Below are 23153 nucleotides of genomic sequence, written 5' to 3' on the forward strand. Positions count from 1 at the left end.
GCAATTATGCAATTTATTGGGAACTCTGGGTGGGCAGGACCAACTGGGAACCAATGCTCTATTTACTAGTATTTCCACTGCAGTATTGCTATGTATCTCCTACCTAAATCACCAGGACTGTAGCATGGCAATTCTGCATCATGGGCTGTCATTACAGCCCCCTGCATCCAACAAGTGACATGTCACAGAAGAGGGTGCCTTCCCAAGGATGTGTCAAGTATAGGTGCAACCTGAGGAGCGGCTGCATATCGACCTTGTGTTCCGGGCAGCAGCATCAGTTTCAAACGCCTAGTTACAGCCCTGCGCGTCACAAGTTCCTGGTAAATTGACAGACCACTTCTTCATGGCCACAAAGTGGCTACTTTCTCTTTCAGTTGGCAATGGATATGCTTTAATGTTCATGGTGCACGTGACCACATATTAGTAGTCTGTAATGCCCACATACAAGCACTGCTTCCCATTACTGCGCTACAGCAGAAACTGCCCCAGCACTGTATGGATTAAAGCTAAATAAAAAAACATGATGATTTTTGGTAATTAAAACCTCAGAATATAATTATAATTTTATTTATATAGCTCCTTTCTCCAGTAGGATTTAAAGTCGCTTTACAGACATCAAAAACAATAGTTCATAGTACAAGGATAAGTAGAAAAGCACACAGAAATAATTAAAAACAACCAAAAGCTAGAGAGCATAATAAGCATAATGCAGGGTTGGTGCAGATATTTTGGGTACAACTTCCACGAGTTATATATTCCACTATGAAAGATACCAGGTCAGGCAGTCGTCTTGGGTGCACTACGCAGGAGCGTTTCTACAGAGGAGAGGGCCCGTGTGCATCTCCTTGTGGGCCCCCTCCTCTGCACGGCGCTGTAGACTCCGGCATTGTACCGGAGTCTACTGCGCATGCGCAGGTCTCCGGAAACATGGCGCCAGCCATGACCTGGAGACCAATTTGGCTATCGCGCATGCGCAGTGGCCATTTTGGCTGCAATTTCCGGCGCGATCACAGCTCCCGGCGCTGGACTCCGGAAAGGTAAGTATTAAAATGGGTGCAATGGGTGCGGTGTGGGCCCCCCCTGGACCCAGGGGCCCATGTGCACCGCACCCATTATAGAAACGCCAATGGCACGACGTAAGATTGCCATGGGCGAAATAGGTTACACCTAGAGAAGAGGACACAAAATGGCTGGTTGCGGCATCCTAACACTAGGAGTAGGGTCCCAACACAACCATCCAAACCAAGAGCGTACCAGGTGAGGCTGCCATGGTGGGTGCACTACGAAGGTGATGAGTCATACAAAGACCAATGGCATATATGGGCATATAGGGCAGTACGGATGGTGTAATGGTTAGCATTACTGCCTCACAGCACTGAGGTCATGGGTTCGATTCCCACCATGGCCCTAACTGTGTGGAGTTTGTATATTCTCCCCGTACTTGCGTGGGTTTCCTCCGGGTACTCCGGTTTCCTCCCACAATCCAAAAATATACTGGTAAGGTTAATCATCTCCCAACAAAAATTAACCCTAGTGTGAATGTGTGTGTGTGTACATGTGATAGGAGAATATAGATTGTAAGCTCCACTGGGGCAGGGACTGATGTGAATGGGCAAATATTCTCTGTACAGCGCTGCGGAATATGTGTGCGCTATATAAATAACTGGTAATAAATAAAATAAATAAATATGGGGAAACTGACACGTGTAGTATGATACTTCCTGTATGAATAACAGTAGATCTTGCCCATGGAGGAACCATAAGAGACAGTCATCTGGGGCGCACTATGTAGGATGCTGCTGGCAGGGTGTGCAAACAGTGGAGGTATAGCATACAGTGGGGCAGGAGTACATGGTAAAAAGTGGAGTGGTGGGGGCAGGCGGAGAGTACATACTATACTGAGACTATCAACTATATGTACTCATAATACTGTGCAGGACTTGTGTACAGTACATAATAAACTCATATCTGAAACACTGTTTTCTCATTGCTGGTTACAGATGGTGTTTATGTTAGCTGATCAGAGAAAGAAATAGGGGAGCTCCCAGCCATATTTATACAGCAATGAACGCTAAGCAGAAATGATCTTCTCTGTGTGAAATAACAAATGACCATATTTAACGAACATTTATTTTGAGGCATTAACTACATATGCATTTTTTCTACTTTTACGTATTTATGGAGATATTGGGGCTCATAGTGCTTGTGTGTGTGTGGGGGAGGGAGTAATGTACTAACGTCACTGGTAACACCCACCCAGCACTGGTCACAGGTACTATGGGGGCAGATTTATTAAGCCTGGAGAAGTGATAAAGTGGAAGGTGATAAAGCACCAGCCAATCAGCTTCTAACTTCCATGTTGCAGGCTGGGTTTGAAAAATGACAGTTGGGAGCTGACTGGCTGGTGTGTTATCACCTTCCACTTTATCACTTCACCAGGCTTAATAAATCTGCCCCCGTTACTCAAAATAGGCCTTTTATAGTTTCCAGCCCTAGGGACCATGTTACCCTTAATCTGGCCCTGGCTCCTCGAGTCCTGGAACCTGCACACAAACCCCAGTACTCCTGAGGTTCCTTAATATCTGTAGTACAGCAACAGAAACAGTTACTATTGTAGTTCACCATTCTAAAATGGCTGCTGAGAGTGATATGAGTTTAATGGCCAATAGGAAACTGCAAGGGGAGCATACCATCTTAACTGTACTATACTTTTTTTGGCTGGTACAGTACCATTTTTTTAATGATCTGTACTGGCCATAATGGGTTTTGTACCGGGTTTCGGCATCTCCCAATCCCATTGATACCTATGGGAGGGCTGCGAAGACACGCCCCCTTGTACCGATTTTTGGCCGATATTGTTTAAGCTTCCCATCATAATTTATGATTTTACATAATATATATCATCATGTGACATGATGATGGGCCTATTTTTATGTGGAGAACTGGGGCCATATTCCCATCCGCCGCATTGTAAATCTGGCACTGAAAGTGGCAGCTCAGAGACAATAATATTTAATTATAACAACAGGTCTTCTTTTTCCATAAAACTGCTTACTGGAGCTTACAATCAAGTGAGTGACATTTGAAAACCTCTTTTGACAACATGTTTATGGGACCATATTAGACATGACTTGCATCACTGGGGAGACACGCGTCTGGTTGCTATTCCTTACCTATATTTTGTTTAGTAAACCTAGACACAACTAATGTAATACGCTTTCTAACCATCAAATAATGAACAGGTTAATTCTGGCAAACAAAACATAAATGCCGACCAGACAAGGAAACACCATACATGATGCAATTTCAAACTTTGAATGACCAACAAAATAAAAACACATAAACATTATCTATGACCTCCTAAGGAAATGAATAAGACACTCAATATGGATTGCAAGAGACATTATTCTTGTGCAAAATATTATCTAATAAACATTTTCTCTGTACACACTCAGCTTATTGCTCTGTTGTAATGCTAGGCAAGGTGTGTTGATTGTCTAATTATGTTAATAGCAGTGGCTGTGTGACTTGTGTACCTAGACTTGAGTCCTTCCTTTTGTATAATCAGACACAATCAACAACCACTTCCAAAAAGCTTCAAAAACTGTACTAAACTCAGCTATGGACGCATCAAGTGATCCCGATGTTGTGCAAGCCTTCTTTTCATTTGTTCCTCTTTGTGCTGTATATTTATGGACAGTATATTTCACCAGCAGCGTGTGATAAGTCCTGAGTCACTTAAAATAGCAAAAACAAAACAAAAACAAAAAAATTCTGTTGTAAACACCCCCCCACCCCACAAGAATCCTCGAGAAGCACATGGTCTGCAGATTTCCTAAACAGCCACAACTCTCTGGGTAACTTCAAAGTACAATCCCCTATTTGTTAAGATCTGTGCACCCATGCAGCCTGTGTAAATCATGCTTTGAAGTTCCTTCCAAGAGCACCCTACAGTGATGAGACCCTTGAAACATCTAATGTTAGTCAGGCACTAGTGAGTGCAACTGGAATATAGAATAGAAAGTAAATATTGATTAGTCTAAAGCAAATGATTGAATCAGTTTTCAGAGGCGGTTTAGGAATGTTAGGTTACATACAGCTCAATCCAATTTAGGGGAAATGGTTCTAAATTGCACACCCTCCAGTAATGAAAGGTGCTATGCTGCTGAGAATAAAGTAGTATAAACAGGCAAAAGGGGTGCAAATGCACTAAACGATCAATCCAATTTCCTGCGATGGTAGCGAGTTGCCGTTGCAGCGTCATGTAAATGTCACCAATGGCACCACAGGTCACATCCTTTGCGGTCCAATTTCAGCTCAGATTCAAGGATTTTTGAACACAGCCATATGGGTCTGGCCAGTAGCGGATCTTGCTATGGGCACGCAGGATTTTTGCCGGGGCGCCGCTGCCGTGGCAAGATCCTCCACTGGTGCCCCCCCGGTGCTCGGTAGATGCGGTGCTGTACGGTGCGCAATGAAGTCATCGCACACCGCACTGCATTGTGGGAGCGGCACATAGACACTAGGGGTCATAATTGACCTCTAGTGTCTATGCGGTGCTATGGGAGAGACGTCATGACGTCTCTCCCATAGATCAGAGGAGCGGCGCTGGCGGCCGGAGACGGAGGGCAGCAGCGGCCGGGAAGCAGGAGCGGTGATTGTAAGTATTAATTTATTTTTATTTCATTTTTTAAGCGGTGCAACTAGGGGGCACAACTCTACAGGGGCCACAGTACTGGGGGCACGGCGCAACTAGGGGGCACAACTGACCACACCTGTTCTCCGTGAAGCCACACCCCTATTTTTTCACCCAGGGCACCACAAAGTCTAGATCCGGCCCTGGGTCTGGCGGTACCATAAGTGTAGCATACAGCCGTATAATGCAGACTACAGTAGAATGCAATGTACAGGCATAGAGTCACTTGAACAATTTGAATGGAGAATCTACTAAATGCACACACAAAAAAACAAACTGTAAGTATTGCAGGCAATGGACCTTTTTCAGCTTCAGTTTTGCTACTTTTGCAAAACTGCAGTTGGCCTCCCAGCACAAGGCTGCCCAGCATGCAAATGCCTGACATCGATGCGATTGCCATGCAACTGCGAATGCATCACTGAATTGTGGATCCCCCCCTGCCTGTGAAGACAGGCTGTGAAGGCAAGCACAGAGCAACCATTTTACGGGTTGCAGTGTGTGATGTCATGTGGCTGCCCCGAACCCACCCCCGTTTCCAAAGACACACCCACCCAATGCCGCATCACCACCTGGACTGCCCCGCTAACGCCTCTACCTGTCAATCAGGCATAGATCGCATCTCACTGTGTGCACACGCGCAGTACAGCTGCTACGCGTGTGCACTGGGCATTAATAGTTTAGTGTGCGATCGCATACTGAATAAGGCCCCATATATCTACGGCCCAATTTCCTGTTCTGCCGAACGGCCAATTCCAGACATCAATGATCGGCGATCCCTCTGGGAATTGCCAAAAAAAACTGCATGTTAAAAATACCTGACTCGCAGATCCCAATAATTAGGCAAATTATTATTATTACTTATTTCCCCCCCCATGTAAATTATATGATGGGTTTATATGTGCAGGCTCATGGAAAATATTCTTAATTATTAGCAACTATGTACCCTGGTGACTTGGTACCTACCATACAGTGATATGGCATATATGGTAGGTACCCGATACGTATTCAGTATGATATCGCGACTACCGGGATCCTGGCGATGAGCACAGTGTGCGCCCTCGCGGGCTTGCTGTTCTCGCTACGCTTTGGGCCTGGTGGGGTGGACCACCACCCGAGTAGGAATTGCAGCTGGTGGTCAGGATTCCGACTGACGGTATTTCACCGGGTGTCGGGATTCTGGCGTTGGTATCCTGACAGCCGGGATCCCAACAGCCAGCAAATTGAATATCTCCCCCTGATACATGTAATGCCCCCAAAATGCTGCAAAACAGGGGACACGAAAATCCCAAGCCTGTCCTCTCCAATGTTGGGAGGTATGCCATAGGGTGTGACTCAATGGGTTACCAGTCTTTATATCAGGCCAGCTGTGACTGTAAGATATACAGTAATTATTGGGATCTGACTCGCCGATCCCAATAATTAGGCAAATTATTATTACTGTTTATTTTTTCCTCCATGTAAATTATATGATGGGTTTATATGTGCAGGCTCATGGAAAATATAAATTATTAGCAACTATGTATCCTGGTGACTTAGTGGCACCTATCACTATATGGTAGGTACCCGATACGGATTCAGTACGATATCCCGACTGTTGGGATCCCGGTACTCAGGAGACCGACGCTGGGATCCCGATGGCCAGGATACTGGCGATGAGCACAGCATGTCCCCTTGCGGGCTTGCTGTTCTTGCTACGCTTTGGGCCTAGTGGCGTGGACCACCACCGTAGTGGGGATTATAGCTGGCGGTCATGATTCCTACTGACGGTATTTCAATGGGTGTCAGGTATCCTGCCAGCCGGGATCCTGATAGCCGTCAAATTGAATGCCCCCCCCCCCTGATACACGTAAATGCCCCCAAAATGCCTGCAAAACAGGGAACACGACAAGCCTGTCCTCTCCAATGTTGTGAGGTAAGCCATAGGGAGTGTATCAATGGGTTACTAGTCTTTATATCAGGACAGCTGTGACTGTAAGATGTACAGCACATGGTGCCAGGCGAAAATAGACATGCACAATTGCAGTACATCTGCCCATTGTAAGCGACCCGTACTGTGTTCTGCACTAACTAGGACTGATAACTGCTAATCAATCTCACATTTAAGAAAAAAAACAAAACAAGGTTTCTCCTCATGGACAATGCAGGTTGTCCTTTATGTATTAATGCTAATTATTTGCCCTTCCTGTTATTTCAGTGTTTTGTGTGCCGTTCTCTGTTGGATTTTGACAGCTGTGGAATCCATTCACAAAAAAGTAAAATAAAAATTTAAATTGCACGCAGCGGCAGACAAAGCCTTGCATTTATTATGGAAGGATATTCAGCACAGCATTCAATAGAAACACAGAGCAACAATAGCATAGAAATGATTTCTAGGAACTTGGCCAAAGATTGTACATTTTTTTTATGATATATTATCATTACAATTAATCATGTTAAAAAAGACAGATTCCTATTCTGCACTTTGCTGTCCGCTGAAACGCAAAACTAAGCTGCTGTATCAATCTACAGCTCCCACCAAGAACATATAAGAACACACAGAACTGCTGGGACAACTGCAGCAATGAAAGAGTTACCAGCAGCCTGAAAGTAAGAATCCAGAAAGAAAGTAGATTGGGACAAATGCCTGATTGACTGAGACAGCTCAGCAAAGTGTGTGCCAGTGTTATTATGGATAGATTTACTCATGCTCCCTCTTGTGTTTGTTATGGGCATGCAGCAGTCTGCAGAGGAGGTTACCTCACTGGGGAGGGACTGAGATGAGACAAACCCACTCCTATGACATCAGCAACCCAATCAGCCACTGGTGGAAGTGCAGCTTTAACTTCAGACTTTGAGGTGGGCTCTGAGGACCTAAGTGGAATGTTTCTCTCTCCAGCACTCCTCAGTGCACAGGGAATGATGCTGTCTGGTACAAGCTCACACCACTAGCTGCCTGCTTTTTATACGTGCATGCTGCAGACAGAGGAGTTTACATTTTGCAATACTACACTAAAGACTGGAATATACACTACCCTCTCTCTAATCATACTGGATTGTTTTCTCTGCACTGATCTTCCAGGTAAGCCCAGATTTCTACCAATCACTTGCCGTTGCAAACAATCTGGATGCATTCTTCATTTTGCACTTTTCTATGTAAGATTGTGGCACAGCTTTCTTCTTGATTGCATTGACTATCAATGGCAGCAGCTAGTTCTATTATTCCCAGCACTTTGTTAGCAAGTTCTCCCAGGTTGAATCCCAGGGACTACAGACGGCTGACCAGGGCAGAAATAACCTGTATGTGGTCTGTAATAGACTGTCAGCTCTTCTGCACAGACCTGGTGTCCAGTGCTGAACAAGCAGAAGTTTCCATCTGTGGAGCAGGAATATTCTGTGATAATTGTAAAGCTCGGATTGTGTAGATAGCTGGTTGAGGATAAACATACTGGTATGGGTTTATTGAATTCTGAAACAACATTAACCCTAGTGTATATATATGTGTGTGTGTGTGTGTGTGTGTGTGTGTGTGTGTGTGTGTGTGTGTGTGTGTGTGTGTGTGTGTGTGTGATAAGGACTATAGATTGTAAGCTCCACTGGGGCAGGGAGTGCTGTAAATGGCCAAATATTCTCTAAAGCGCTGCAGAATACGTGCACCCTATAGAAATAAGTTAATTGTAATAATAAATGCCTGGTATTTTCCCTACAATAGTCCGTCCTGCAGCCAGGAAAGGAAATCAATATCCCTTCAGAGCCACGGTCTATGTACATGGAAAGCATAGATCTCCCTCAGTCCAAACCCATGTAACATTACTTGTGTGAAGCCAGCAGACTTTGCAGAACACAAATGAACAGCTACACCTACGTTTCAAAACCTGAATTGCTGAAAATCTAGTTCCAACACGCCATTTTTCCACAAGACCTGATTCCTTTCTATGTGCACTGGAAAGTAAGGAGCTTATTTCAGAACCCTCTTCCCCCGTATTCTAAGTATTAAACCAAAATCCACTGCCTGGACCAAGTGATGTATGTGACCAGCATAGCAATTGGGAAGGGAGGTCGTGTGAGACAGATAATGCCAAGCTTAAGGGGCAGCAGTATTGTCTACGCCTGGGGACCCCACTGAGAAAAGGGAATTCTGTATTTACATAATAATAATAATAATAATATATAAACCTGCATATGAACTAGCTCCATCAAGATTAGCAAGTTGACATGAAGTTAGGGTCTACTTTCTCTGCGTCAGTCCAAGAGCCATACTTTTGGTAAATGTATCCTACCCCAAAGCAGGGGCTTGTGTGTTCCCATCCTGAGATCTGTTAATAACATACACTGTACTTCTACTGCCAGCATTTCCCATTGCACGTTACATTTGGGAGTGTTGTAATGGTAAAAGTGCCTTATTCTGTGGTTGTGTTTTCCATGGTCATGTTCATATTTGTCAGGAGGCAGGCTGCTGTGAGGGGGAACAAAGCCAGGACGGCGGAGCTTTGTGTGTCTCTGAGCCCTGTGTTCTCTTCCCTGGCTCCTACCCACTGGCTGCAGCTGCTAACAGACCACAGTGTTGGTGAATAATGCTCAAATTAAAGCAATAGGTCTCACCAAGAGCTGTAGTCAAGAGACCGTACTGCTGCCTGTTTCATCCAGCCATGGAGATTAGTCCCTGCAAATATATTCATTCAGCATTAGCGTCTAATCATATTATTCCAATATTAATCTGCAGAGTTACATAAGCTGACAGTGGCCACTATATATTACATACCATAATAATGTGTGTGGCTATAACCCTCTCAGAAATATATATACTCATTACACTAAAAGTATCTTTTGCGTGTATATTATGTAATTATAAACGAGTACAGTATTTAACTACATTTACATACACACATTTCAATGTTTATATATATATACACACACACACACACACACACACACACACACACACATATATATATATTATTTTTTTATATACATATGCATGTGTGTGGGCATACACTAACAAACTGCATGTGTGTGTATATATCTATCTATCTATATATATATATATATATATATGCACACACACACACACACACACACACACACACACACACACACACACACACACACACAAATAAGTACATAAGGGATCTATAGTCTCACTCTATAGTTTATGTTTACTTACTATGACCAGTCTACATACCAGCTTTTGACTATTTGCTATTTAAATGCATGATTACTCCCTTCCCTAACAAATTAGATTTCCCAGCCCCATAAAATAAAAGATGACCGCCAATTAACACGTTTTACAGTGTGGGGTAACCCCAGTGGTTAATAATCACATGAAGGCATTATATTACGGACAGAAGCTGATCAGAAACATAGCTCTTCAGATGCTCGTAATTGTCCATCTCCTTATCCCGATAGCTTCACGGCCAAATCGCAGCATGGGAAATAAATTTGGTCAAATTCTGGCTGCTGTCACACTTTGTTACCAGACTATTAATTATCTATCCCCTTGGTCCATTCTCTCTGTACAGCACTGTCCTATTAGATAAAGACCAATTATTCGGCATCTAGTGCCTGCGGGTGTGCAGTCCTAACGAACATTACTCTCCCACAGGATAAAAAACACAATTATCAGTTTAAGCTCGCGGCATGAAAAATAGATCCCTGCCCATGAAAAGACAGGCTTGTATAAAGTCAGTCTGCTCCTGCTGGAGTTAGATTCCTGGATTTTTGGTTTTCATTGTACTCTTTGTGCAACACTTTAGCCTTCGTTAACCCTTTCACAAACCACAGCGCTGGCAATACCGTTAAAACTTCATCTCGCCCTATTGCATTGCTGGTGTGAGTTCTGTATTTTAGGCAGCACAAAATGTAAATATATATTTGAGACGAGGGACTGAAATGCTTAGCACAGTGCATATGCTGTACAACTACTTGCCTTGTACACTAGTGTGCACTTGTGATGAAATAATAGTGTAAGGAAATATCTGGAACGCTGTGAAGCTATCAGTGTAAATCACAGTAACTGGCATGTTGTGCTGAGATCTGTAGTTCCACAATAGTCAGACAAAGCCCCCTCTGAGGAATTGGGATGAGTTTGCCTGTGTAAATGACATGATACTGCACTGACCCAAGACCACATACATGGAAGGGTACAATTTTAAGGAGGGGAAGGGGGGTATTTTCAGTTTAGTGCTTTTTGCACCATTTTTGCCCGTTATTTGTATTGTCAGAGGAAACCACTAACTAAATACCATGGTTAATGAAATCAGCATGGCCATTAGGGTTTCACAAAGTCCTTCAAAAGGAGAACTTTTACTTGCTCTCGCAGACACCACTGTTCCACTCAACAGGAGACTTTGTTGCAATTAAAGTCAGGAAAGCGGATAGAAGCAGCGAGTGTCTGACTTGTGGGTCTGAACAGAAAAAGGCGTCTAGCAGAGTGTACCACCCCCAAGTGGGCATAGACTCGGCTGAAGAGAGGTCAGAGCAGTTTTTCAGCTGTCAATTTTTTTTTTTTTTAATTCAATGAACAAAGAGGAGTCAGTGGTCTGTTTCCTGGCTCTGCGAGTTCAAACAGTCATACAAATGGAGACTGTACGGATCGTCATATATGGCACTGTGCTTTACAGGCAGTATTAATACAGTGAAAGGCAACCTTCAGTATTAATGTTAAAGGGTACCTTGCATTGCATTGAATACTGCCTTTAAAGCATATATTTAGGTATATATATGTATATATATATATATATATATATATTTATTCTTGGCCTACACAATTTTGCATTCTACAACAGATTTTTAGAAGTACTATTCATGAATTGTTTGCAGCAGTGTCACACAACCCAAACCAGACAGCTAGCAGTTGGAATTACGATCAGAGAACCCAATGTTTGTAACGACAGTAGGACAGATTTCTATTACATTTTAATTTGAAATCTCCCCAAATTTGTTCATGTCTTCACATGCATAGCACTGACTGTGACAGGCAAATGCACTAGCTTTTAATGAAGTATTGCAGAATATTTTAATGGTGGGCAGCGTGATAGAGACACAACTGTGAGCTAGGTGTTGCAGAGTGCTGCTAATTTGCAGCCTGCTGTGCGCAGACATCGCGCCCTGAGGTGGTGTCATGCATTTCTTAAACTAATAACAGGTAAGCACTCCACTCAATGACTTCCTGCACTCCTTAAGACAAAGGGGACAATTGTTTTGCATACTTCCTAAAATGCAGTTGAGTAGGTTTCCCTGACAACTTTGCAAGGTTAGGCTTGAGCCACATTCCCCTAACAATCTGTGTAAATATGCGATTTGTAATGTGTCTGTAGGAAATTTACACTGCGATCCTAATTGCGCTGAGATTGGATACGCCATATGGTTTTTATATGCGGGTTATTGGAAGATGTAAACATTGCAGGAGTCTCGTTCACTCTGCAGATCAGAATGTATAGAGGCCGGTACGCCAATTCTGTATGTTTATACTTCCTAGTGACGCATAGGGGCCCTGTGACTTTCTGAATCCCCTCTAATAGATGTACAGGTAACGTATTCCTCTCTGTATGCATTCATATTCTGTACATGTGAATGGTAGCCCTGATTAGCTTGGTCATGCTGTTATTACTCCAGAACTGGCTAAGGCAACTGATACTCCTCAGAGCATGCTGGGATTGGTGACATGTGATTACTTGACACTGCTTGATGTACATATATTAAGAAGCATCAGAAATTATGCGTTGGCTTAGTAACTACACAGATACTAACACTGGTACTCAGTAACACTATTCTCAGTATATTACTGTTATTTGCAAAATACATGGTACAAAGCTAAATCTAAATAAATGTGATATTATTATTCACACAACAGTCTAGGCCAGATATAATGCAGAAAGAAGAGAGAAATTAGTAGCAGATGTGTAATGGGACAATCTCCTCTAGGCTGCTGCAGGAATAGGGTGCTAATACCCCTTTCACATTGCACAAATAACCCAGTATCGACCTGGGATATTGCTGGGTCGACACCGGTCGCTGTGCAGTGTGAAAGGGCCCATGGAGAATTCCCGGGTCGCCTGACCCGGTTACTCAACCCGGGAATAAAGCAGTGATATTCCCGGGTTGAATACCGGGTAAGTAGCAGTGTGAACGGGTTGCCGGGTCGATGCGACTCGGGACCCGTTCACTACACAGGGAGAGGCGGCGCGGAATTGAGCTCATCTCCAGGGCCGCCTCCACCCAAAATGACGTTGCAGTCCCCGCCCCCCTGTTTAGCAACCCGACCCGGCAACATGCTGGGTCGAGAAGGCAGCAAGTAGGGTCAAATGCCCCATAAGGACCCATTTCAAATTACCGGGTGGGACCCGGCATTTGCGATGTGAAAGCAGTATTATTAGTAATTTAATACTACCAATACTTTGCAATGATTCTGGGACTAAGGAAAGGAGTGGCCTGGTTATTGTGACCCTATGATGTTTTGCCAAACCCACACCCCATGTTTCCATTAAAAAAAAAAACCATTTTCAATTATTATAAGGTTGCAAAATTAGGTAGATAGGCTGAAATGTGATAATATTACATATACACCCCAAAAAAATTACAAATACTAAATACAGAGCATAAGGTATCCCGGTGCCTCAAATAATTGTCTTGGCAAATCTATCAAAAAATGAGGTCTAGTCGATATGTTCAGAAACCTGAAAAGAGGTTTGAGATTCCCTGGACTAGACAGTAGAATACATACATATATAAGTTTCATCATGTTGACAGAGTGTATGAGGACATGTGTGAATCAGGCTACATATTATATTAACCCACTACCCCCAGAGATCCCAGTGGTCTTTTTTATGGTTGCTGATAAACAGAGAGTGAGGTACCTGTATGAAATCTGATGATCGTGGAAAATGTAGCTGCCAGACAGGCCGCTTAAGCAGCATACTGCCCAAGCTGTCACCAATTCTAAGATGTGAAATACAAGTAGGCATGGCAGATACTTGCAAGCTGCAGCATTACTCGAAAAACCCTACTCTGTATACAAACTGAATCTATGCCAAAGACAGCAAAGCCCTTTCCACTACTGATGGGAGGAGGAAAAAAGAACGACAATTATTTAAAGAAACAAAAAGATGAAAGCCCTAAAGTGATGTCTGACTACAAATATAACTGTGTATGAATGTTATTATGTATGCAGACGTATGCTTTCCTTTGCATGATCAATCAGTGTACAATAAAACATACTGGCAGATGTATTAATCTGGAGAAGGGATAAAGAAGTGATAAGCGCAAGGTGATAATGCACCAGCCACTCATTAAGGGTTTGAAAAATAACAGGATAAGATTGGCTGGTGCATTATCACCACGCACTTATCACTTCTTTATCCCTTCTCCAGGTTTAATACATCTGCCCCATAGATCTCTAGCAAAAACATGGAAAAGGGAAGGACTGTGAACCCTTTAGCCGATACCATGAACAGGCCTTGGTCATTTTTTATATATGATGTCTGGGGGGGTCAATCAATTGTATGTACAATACAACTGAAAGTAAGGTTAAGGCCCGTATTCACGGGGAGAGATGTGAACGGCACGCGATGTGTGCTGAGCGTGCGGGGGGACGACGACGGGGGGGGGGGGGGGGGTGCACTCATTTCACCCAGCGGGTGAAGTGAGCGACCTGCTAGATTGATAGGCCAATCTAGCACCAGCGATAGCGATGCGTGGGGCTGCGCATCACTTTCGCTGTGTGGGGTACACACAGAGAGATCATGCTTAAAAGCTAAGCAATCTAGTCAGATTGCTTAGATTTTAGGCTGGGATCGCTCCGTGAGTACCCCCCTTAAGTCTGCCCGTGGCGGGAGGATTGTTCATTGATCTTCATTTAACATGATGCTTAGCTATTGATATGCAAATTATATCATATCAAACAGATGTGAAGGGGGCCATCTCTTTATGAACTGTTGAAGAATTTATTCTAATCCACATTTTTTTTTCATTGTTCCATTCAAAGCTCTGCTTTTGTTTTGTTCCCTTTTGGGTTTTTTTTTTTTTTGTTTTTTTTTGCTTTTATGGTGCTTTGCTATACTTTGTGCAGGAAAAAGGGATATAGTTACCATTGATCCTAATGAGCTTTCAGTTAAGTCCAACACAGCTCTTTTGACAATGACAGTATTAGTAAGTGGTTTGCATGACAATGGGGGTTAAAAAGACACAGTGGAGAACTCATTGTAAAAAAAAACAACCAAATACTATTATTTTCTGTGTCATTTCCTCTAATCATGGATGCTAATTTAGGCAAATCAACAAGTTGAAAAAGTGACTTTGTAGCAAAAGATGGGTGTGGTTTGCTTATATTTACTTTAAAGCAATAGGAAGGAGGAGACGAGTGTATTGATTATTCAATAAATATGATCAAGGGAACACAGCTTTTTACTTAAAAAAACAGAGGTTGCCAAAGCAAGAAAATGTTTAATTGTAAGTTTAGCCGCAGTTATGATTCAAATTAAATAAATAAAAAATCGATGTTGACATGGATTAAGTTGATCAATATAGACTAATGGTTAACGTCAAAGGTAAAAGCAGTTTAACTTTTAATCCAGATGCTGTCACTTCTGGTAAATAAGTGTCAGAATTATCTACTAACCAGTTATCACTGTCAAATGTTACGACAAGAAGACTGTGCTCCTTGTGCCTAAATGTGCACCATCTGAAATGTTCCGTAGATAAGTAGGAAAATTGTGTCTTTGAAAGTGTTTAGGTCAGGGGCACCTGACTTTAAGCAATATCCACATTCACAGTTACCTATTCCACATATCGTTAAAGATTAATCGTTTGGAGATGGAATTTATTTTATATAAAAGGCGTCTCCTGCATCTATTATTCAGCATAGTGGCACTGCGGAGCATTTTAATTCTGAAACAGATGCTCTGCTTGCTGGATGCCATGTAATTACTGAGCGGAGAAGCAAATTGCTGCTATGGCATTCCTTAATTTCAGGGTCAAGTATTTCCAGCTTACTCAAATTATCTTACTTGTCACTCTAAGCACCTTGGTAAGTTTGACCCTTACATCACACAGAAGCCCCCTCCAAAAAAAAGAAAAAGACTTGCACAAATCCTAGGCAGATGATACTCATGATGTAACAGCGTTACTTCTCTGATTTGTGATGCTGTGTTGTTAAACTACTTGCACATCTTTGTAGGTTCAACAGCATCTACAAGCATTTAAGTATACTTGTTACCCACTTTAAGTATAGGCGGCCCTATTGTGCTTGCGTTTCTGTGATATCACAAACTCTTAGTAAATTCATTGGTTGAACATGGGTTCCATCCCCAAAAACTCTACCACCATGGTATTTAGGCAACATGTATACAAAAAGTTTGTGTGTGTGTGTGTGTGTGTGTGTATACGTGTATTTATGTGTGTTTGTGTAGAATCAGAAAGCTTTTGCTGGTGTGATTGTGTGTGTGTAAAGCAAATGTTGCACTAAAACATTTTTACTGTTGTAAGAAGCTCTAACCTTACTGCTCGCTTGCACGAAGGCAGGATTGGCTCTTGGTTATCTATTACATGTATAAGAGTGGTGGACAGCACAGGATTGTAATCGAAAAGGACAGGTGTCACCGTTTGCTAAAGTAATTTCTCTGCAGTTGGTTGATTGAAGCTGACTTCAATTACAGTTGCTCTCGGATGAATGCACTGGAATGGCTGATGTGAAATAGTAGAAAACGTGGCAGAGAGTGGTACTATGCTCATGACCTTTGGGAACTTTTGAGGTTTGGAAGGAGAGGAGAGTCAATAGTTTTGTTTATTATAACACTAATGAATGTACATCAATCAGCGTAAATATGCAATTCAATTTTCTTATAGTATTCCAAGATTCGCGGTTCCTAACTGCTGATTAACTGTTATTTTTTATTTTTCTCTCTAGGAAACCTGTATGAAGGCCATCTCACAAGGGATTTTTTTGGGAAAGCGAACTAGCACACTTGGTTTTTTGAATAGCTGTTCCTGATCTTTTTCTTCCACTTTTTTTTTTCGCAATCAAGTCTTCAAGTTTGGCTTGGAAAACTTGATGTTTTCACAACGGGTGTGAACCTTTCTGGATGTGACTACTGTACAGAAAGCATTCATGGTTGAGTTTGCACAGGAAATACAAAAAGAAAGCATGTACCTACACTGAATGCACTATTTATTTAAGCCTTTACATTATGAATAATGCCCTTGGTGTGGAGTTATTTTACTGGTGTTGCTGAGGAGCATTTGTAAATGGAAAGCCAAATTCTGGCATGAAAATTAAGGCAGCCAAAGGGGATTATAAAGAAACCATTAATTTGGCATTAGAGGAAATATCACATGATCATAGGAAACTGAAGCCAGTTAAACACACGATTTGGTGTCGGTAGTAAACGTTTGCTGTGATGTGGACAAGAGATAGTGGAATACATTGCCTTCTTCAACAAGTTAGGACTGTTTGAATAAACACTGTGAAAGAGAAACTGCTAAATGAGATAACCCAGACCTTGCTATTCTGTGAACACAAGGCCTTTAAAACACTTGTCCAGTGGGAGAACTCAAGGGAAGATCGGCTCACACTTCAGGTATGTCTTTATCTAACTTCCATTAAAAAGGAGTAAAAACATAAAGCAAAAAAATTCTGATACAAGCACAGTATGTTTCATGATACAGACAGGAACTGGAGATGAGTCCCATATGTGTCAGGAACACTTAGATGGGTACTTTAACCTCAGGCAATCGTGTTATTCAGTAGCGTACATATGGATCAGTACAGAGGTTCTCAAGGCACCCCAACGGTCTAGGATTTAGGTATATCCATGGTTCAGCACAGATGGTTAAATCAAATTGACTAAGGCACTAATTAAGTCACCTGTGGCCAAGCATGGATAGACATAAAACCTTGACCGTTGGGGTGCCTTGAGGACCGCATTTGAGAACCTCTGGATCAGTGTGTTGTACTATACATCTGGACAGGCTATGGCCAATTCCTCATTGCCAGCTATAATGTTTTTTTTTAGATATTCATGTTTGAGTGGCCACTGGTACTGCAGCACACCCCTGTACTCGACCGCTGGTACTGCAGCACACCCCTGTACTTGACCACTGGTACTGCAGCACACCCCTGTACTTGACCGCTGGTACTGCAGCACACCCCTGTACTTGACCGCTGGTACTGCAGCACACCCCTGTACTTGACCGCTGGTACTGCAGCACACCCCTGTACTTGACCGCTGGTACTGCAGCACACCCCTGTACTCAACCGCTGGTACTGCAGCACACCCCTGTACTCGACCGCTCTAGTTGGCCCTAACAGGAACCAATACTTGATTGTCCAATTCTGAAAAATTTTGCAATCAAGTGCTCTACATTCGGTCATAGGCCAATTAAATCTGCAGCCAGTCACAATAGTTGTTCTGTAGCTGATCAGATGATGATCATGATAGTCATCAAAATCACAGTGTACACAAGCACCTTAAGACTGGTGGGACAAGTTTTGAAGGAGATAAGAAACAATAAGGAGCAGAAATAAAAATAACAAATTGTAAGTATTCTGTTGGGAAGTAATATCATGAAAAGGCATTATTTTGCTGTAACATGATTATCTGTATTTTTTCATTATTATCATATACAAGTAAACAAGGAATACATATATAGACAGGGAGAGGGAGAAATATATCACACACACACACACACACACACACACACACACACACACACACACACACACACACACACACACACACATACACACACAGTTTCTATGCCTTTAACCACTTCCAAAATAAACTATTCAGGATCCTCAGGAATAAGAATAGTTTATGTAAATTATGATAATTACATTGTAATTATACAGATAGGGAATCATTGCATGCTACTGAAGAGAGTCACTATACAGACATCAGCAAATAGCTTATGTCCAGTCAGCACCAGTTATATAGTAAAAATTATTAAAATAAAGTCATATCGCTCTTTAAAAAAATCAAACAATAATAAAGTGCTACATTAATTACAGGACATTGTGTAATACAAAGCAAACACAATAATGGGAGCTATTTTATTGTATATAATACATTAAAATAATCTACTCCCTACACAAGTCTTAAGAATTAATATTACAATGAGCTGTACATAACTATACTTATTGTAGTAATGTTTTAAGTGGCCTTAATTTATCTGTATATTTTCAATAAAATTTCTATACATAGGATAAAGCATAGAAAGCACATTTCCCTATATAGATTATAATGTAACAGTGCCTCTAGTGGACACCTTGTTCAGTGCTAGTATACAAGTTTCTTTTTAAAACATTTTTTAATTACAAATAAAAAAGGAATCTCTTACATACCAGGTTGATAACCTATACATTAATTTAACATATTATGTTAATAATATTATATTATGTAATGTTATGTTGGTACATATTATGTCATTAGTTATACTTTTTACAAAATAAGTGACCTTTTACATTGGGGTTGTTAACCAATGGGTCAATATCCAAAAGATGTCACCAAACCATCTTTGATGTGTCCCTCCATCCACAATGAAAATTAGTTGTGTACTTCAAACTAGTAAAGATTATTATTAACCACATATATACTCTGGGTCCATGCTGGAAAAGGTTAGGAAGGTTGCAATATTGTGGTTCTACTTTTTCTTTTTATATAACTTAACTATTTTTAAGTGGAGGCACTAATCCTATTTTGTTTTTATTTTCTTTCAGACCATCAGATTGAAGCCTTCATCCTTCATGACCATGAGTGCTGACACCTGGAATTTTCTTGTAGCCTGGACTCAATTGTTGTTGCTCCTCCGAATGGCGCCACAAAATGTCAGTGCCAAATCCTGCCCTTCGCTATGCCGATGTGATGGAGGCTTCATTTATTGCAATGATAGGGACTTGACGTCTATTCCTTCGGGGATACCAGAGGATGCTACAACTCTTTATCTTCAAAATAATCAGATCAACAATGCTGGTATACCTTCTGATTTAAAAGGCTTGGATAAAGTAGAGAGAATCTATTTGTATCGGAACAGTATAGACGAATTTCCAATTAACCTCCCAAAAAATGTTAAAGAACTGCACTTGCAGGAAAACAATATACGGACAATTACATATGATGCACTTTCACAGATTCCTTCCATTGAAGAGCTGCATCTAGATGATAATTCTGTCTCTGCAGTTAGCATTGAGGATGGTGCTTTCCGAGACAACATCTATCTCCGTCTTCTCTTCCTTTCACGAAATCACCTAAGCACAATACCCTGGGGTTTGCCTAGAACGATTGAAGAGTTGCGTTTGGATGATAATCGTATTTCCACTATTGCAGAGATCTCTTTGCAGGACCTCACAAATCTAAAGCGTCTTGTTTTGGATGGAAATCTTTTAAACAATAATGGCCTTGGGGAGAGAGTCTTTATGAACTTGATCAATCTGACAGAACTCTCATTAGTTCGAAATTCACTGACATCTCCTCCTGCAAACTTGCCAGGCACAAACCTGAGAAAGCTTTACCTACAGGAGAATCATATGAACTATGTGCCTCCAAATGCTTTTGCTGACCTAACCCAACTTTATCGACTTGATATGTCAAGTAATAATATAACGTCGTTACCCCAGGGTATTTTTGATGACTTGGATAATTTGACACAGTTGTTCCTACGAAACAATCCTTGGTATTGCGGTTGCAAAATGAAATGGGTTCGTGACTGGCTGCAGTCTTTGCCTTCCAAAGTTAATGTCCGTGGGCTGATGTGCCAGGCACCGGAGCGTGTAAGGGGAATGACCATCAAAGACCTTAACAAAGAATTGTTTGATTGTAGAGACAATAGTAATACAAATACAATTCTTTTTACAACAACAACTATGTTAAACACTTTACTTCCAGCACAAGGACAGCGGCCAATGTCTGTGACTAAACAGCCAGAGATAAAACCACCAGATCTCAACAAAATCTACAGAACCACTCCGATACCAGTGAGGAAAATTATCACAATTAATGTGAAATCTGTCACGGTTGAAACCATACATATTTCTTGGAAAATTGCATTACCAATGAAGTCACTGAGACTAAGCTGGCAGTTAGGGCATAGCCCAGTTTTTGGATCTATAACGGAAACTATTGTGACAGGTGACAGAACGGAATACTTGCTTACAGCACTAGAGCCAGAGTCCCCATACCGTATATGTATGGTTCCCATGGAAACCGGTAACTTCTTCTTATTTGATGAAACTCCAGTGTGCATCGAAACAGAGACTGCTCCACTTAAAATGTACAACCCGACCACAACACTAAATCGAGAGCAGGAGAAGGAGCCTTATAAAAACTCTAGTTTGCCCCTAGCAGCCATCATCGGTGGAGCGGTGGCACTGGTGGCAATCACACTTCTTGCTTTGGTTTGTTGGTATGTACATCGGAATGGATCCCTCTTTTCCAGGAACTGTGCCTACAGCAAGGGCCGTAGAAGAAAAGATGACTATGCAGAGGCGGGGACTAAGAAGGACAACTCCATTTTAGAAATCAGGGAGACCTCTTTTCAGATGATACCAATAAACAATGAGCCAATGTCCAAGGAGGAGTTTATATTACACACAATATTTCCATCCAATGGAGTGAGCTTGTACAAAACCAGCCATAGTGAAAGCAGCAGTAACAGAAGTTACAGAGACAGTGGTATACCAGATTCTGACCATTCACATTCATGATGCTTAAGGGCACAAGACTTTTTATAGGAACTGAAATAAGTGAATGGGATTCACTGTTGTACTGCAAAACACTGGATTAATAAAAACAAAGACAAAACAAAAAAAACATTTGAAGGAGCAATGTACTGTACATTTGCCATATAATTTATATTTAAGAACTTTTTATTAAAAGTTTCAAAATTTCAGGTTGCTGCTACGATTAAGTGTAGTTTGTCGCCTGACCACAATTCTCTATTTTAGTATTTTTTGTAATTTGTACTGTATTTTCCTTGCTAATATTGAAAGTTACAGACCATTTAACTCTTTTTTTCGTGTTCTACTGAGTAAAATGACTTGTTGACTGTGAAAGTGAATTTTTTTTGCTGTGTTGAACAATCAGGATTTTTTTTCCTAATTTTTTCCCCAGATCTTTGTATTATAAGCACAGGCCATTTTTTGCATTTCATTTTGAAATATGGTATAAATAAGATTTAGCTACAAAAATAGGAAATAATCCAAACAACAGTATTTTGTTGGGTCTGTAAAACAAAAAGTACTGTACACAATGAAACTCAATAAACAAAAACAAACCCCAATGTGTGTAGTAATGGGCATTATAGGTTGTTTATAAGAACTACATAACAAGTTTATAAAAACATTGGTTATGGTTCTATGGCACAAATAACTACTCCTTATTTTTTTTGTTGATTTACAAGTTCAAGTAATTATACTTCCAGTGCAAACTGGTCTTTAAGAGTCATACAGGTCTCTGAAATATTGAAATTGTTTCTGAAATATTCCAAATAAAATATTAACATCTGTCCATGGTCCTCGATAACCTTTTTGCCTCCTAGTACTTATTTTGTAAGCATGTAGAATAACCTGAAGCTATAAACTAAAACAAACGACAATATCGTTTGTAAAGTGCTGCATAATATATAGGTGCTAAATATAAATAAAGTAATACATCATAAATAAATCCAACAGCATATGTATAAGCTATATATTTTTCATAAAATACACCTAAAAGTATGTGAAATTTAAATGAAATTAAATGAAATTAAATGAAATGAAATTTAAAGGAGGCTAAAAATAATTAAACAAAACAACTTAGAAATAAATTAAATTTACCAAAATGTTAATTTGATCAACATAGAAAAACTGTCCGTTTATACGTTTTTAAACTTACATTTATTATATAAAAATGTAGGCTAACTACCGCTCCCAAGACAGCAAATTTTTTTCACGCAAACCTGTCTGTCATAGTGCCCATTACTACATAACTGCATATATTGTGTTAAAAAAAATGTACCATGTTAATTTGACCTTCTGTTAAGTTAATATTTAAACAAAATACACTTTTGTTGCCATACACCCCCCCCTTCTATATATTTTTTTATATAAATGCCAAAAAGCCCTTTGGCATTATTTGTATGTGCCTTGATCCAATGCTACACGTATTCAGCTTTGTTTTTTGTTTTTCTTTTCGGTGAAAACTTTTTCATACTTGCGATATAAGAGAAACATTGACCTTATCGCTGAATAAAATGAAGAAAATCACAACTAATTTCTATTTTGTTTATTGAGAGAGAACTTTACTTTTTTTCAGTATGCATTTAAACATTGACCACATTTGCAAACCATTATTAGGAAACCTAATCAGCAACAATTATTTGCAAGTTTCTATTGCGTCTTTGTTCGGTGAAGTCCTATCATTTTGCATCTGCAATTTTCACCACTGGCCTATCGAAAGTATTAAATGTCATGCAACCTTAGAATTGCAAACATACTAGCAGAAGGCAAGCGAGG

At 40.9% G+C, this 23153-nt stretch overlaps 2 protein-coding genes across 3 annotated transcripts in view; one reads left to right on the top strand and one right to left on the bottom strand.

Annotated features, from left to right (window-relative positions):
* Nucleotides 1-23153, bottom strand: part of MACROD2 (mono-ADP ribosylhydrolase 2) — a 3123444-nt gene that overhangs the window by 2388196 nt on the left and 712095 nt on the right. The gene's annotated exons all lie outside the window — the stretch shown is intronic.
* FLRT3 (fibronectin leucine rich transmembrane protein 3) lies at nt 7514-22907 on the top strand. The gene is made up of 3 exons (XM_063918529.1): nt 7514-7754; nt 16575-17244; nt 19383-22907. Exon 3 carries the CDS (start codon nt 19410-19412, stop codon nt 21363-21365), a length of 1956 nt encoding a protein of 651 aa, XP_063774599.1. The 5' UTR covers nt 7514-7754; nt 16575-17244; nt 19383-19409; the 3' UTR covers nt 21366-22907.

This window comes from Pseudophryne corroboree, chromosome 4 (assembly GCF_028390025.1).
Source record: "Pseudophryne corroboree isolate aPseCor3 chromosome 4, aPseCor3.hap2, whole genome shotgun sequence".
Taxonomy (NCBI): domain Eukaryota; kingdom Metazoa; phylum Chordata; class Amphibia; order Anura; family Myobatrachidae; genus Pseudophryne; species Pseudophryne corroboree.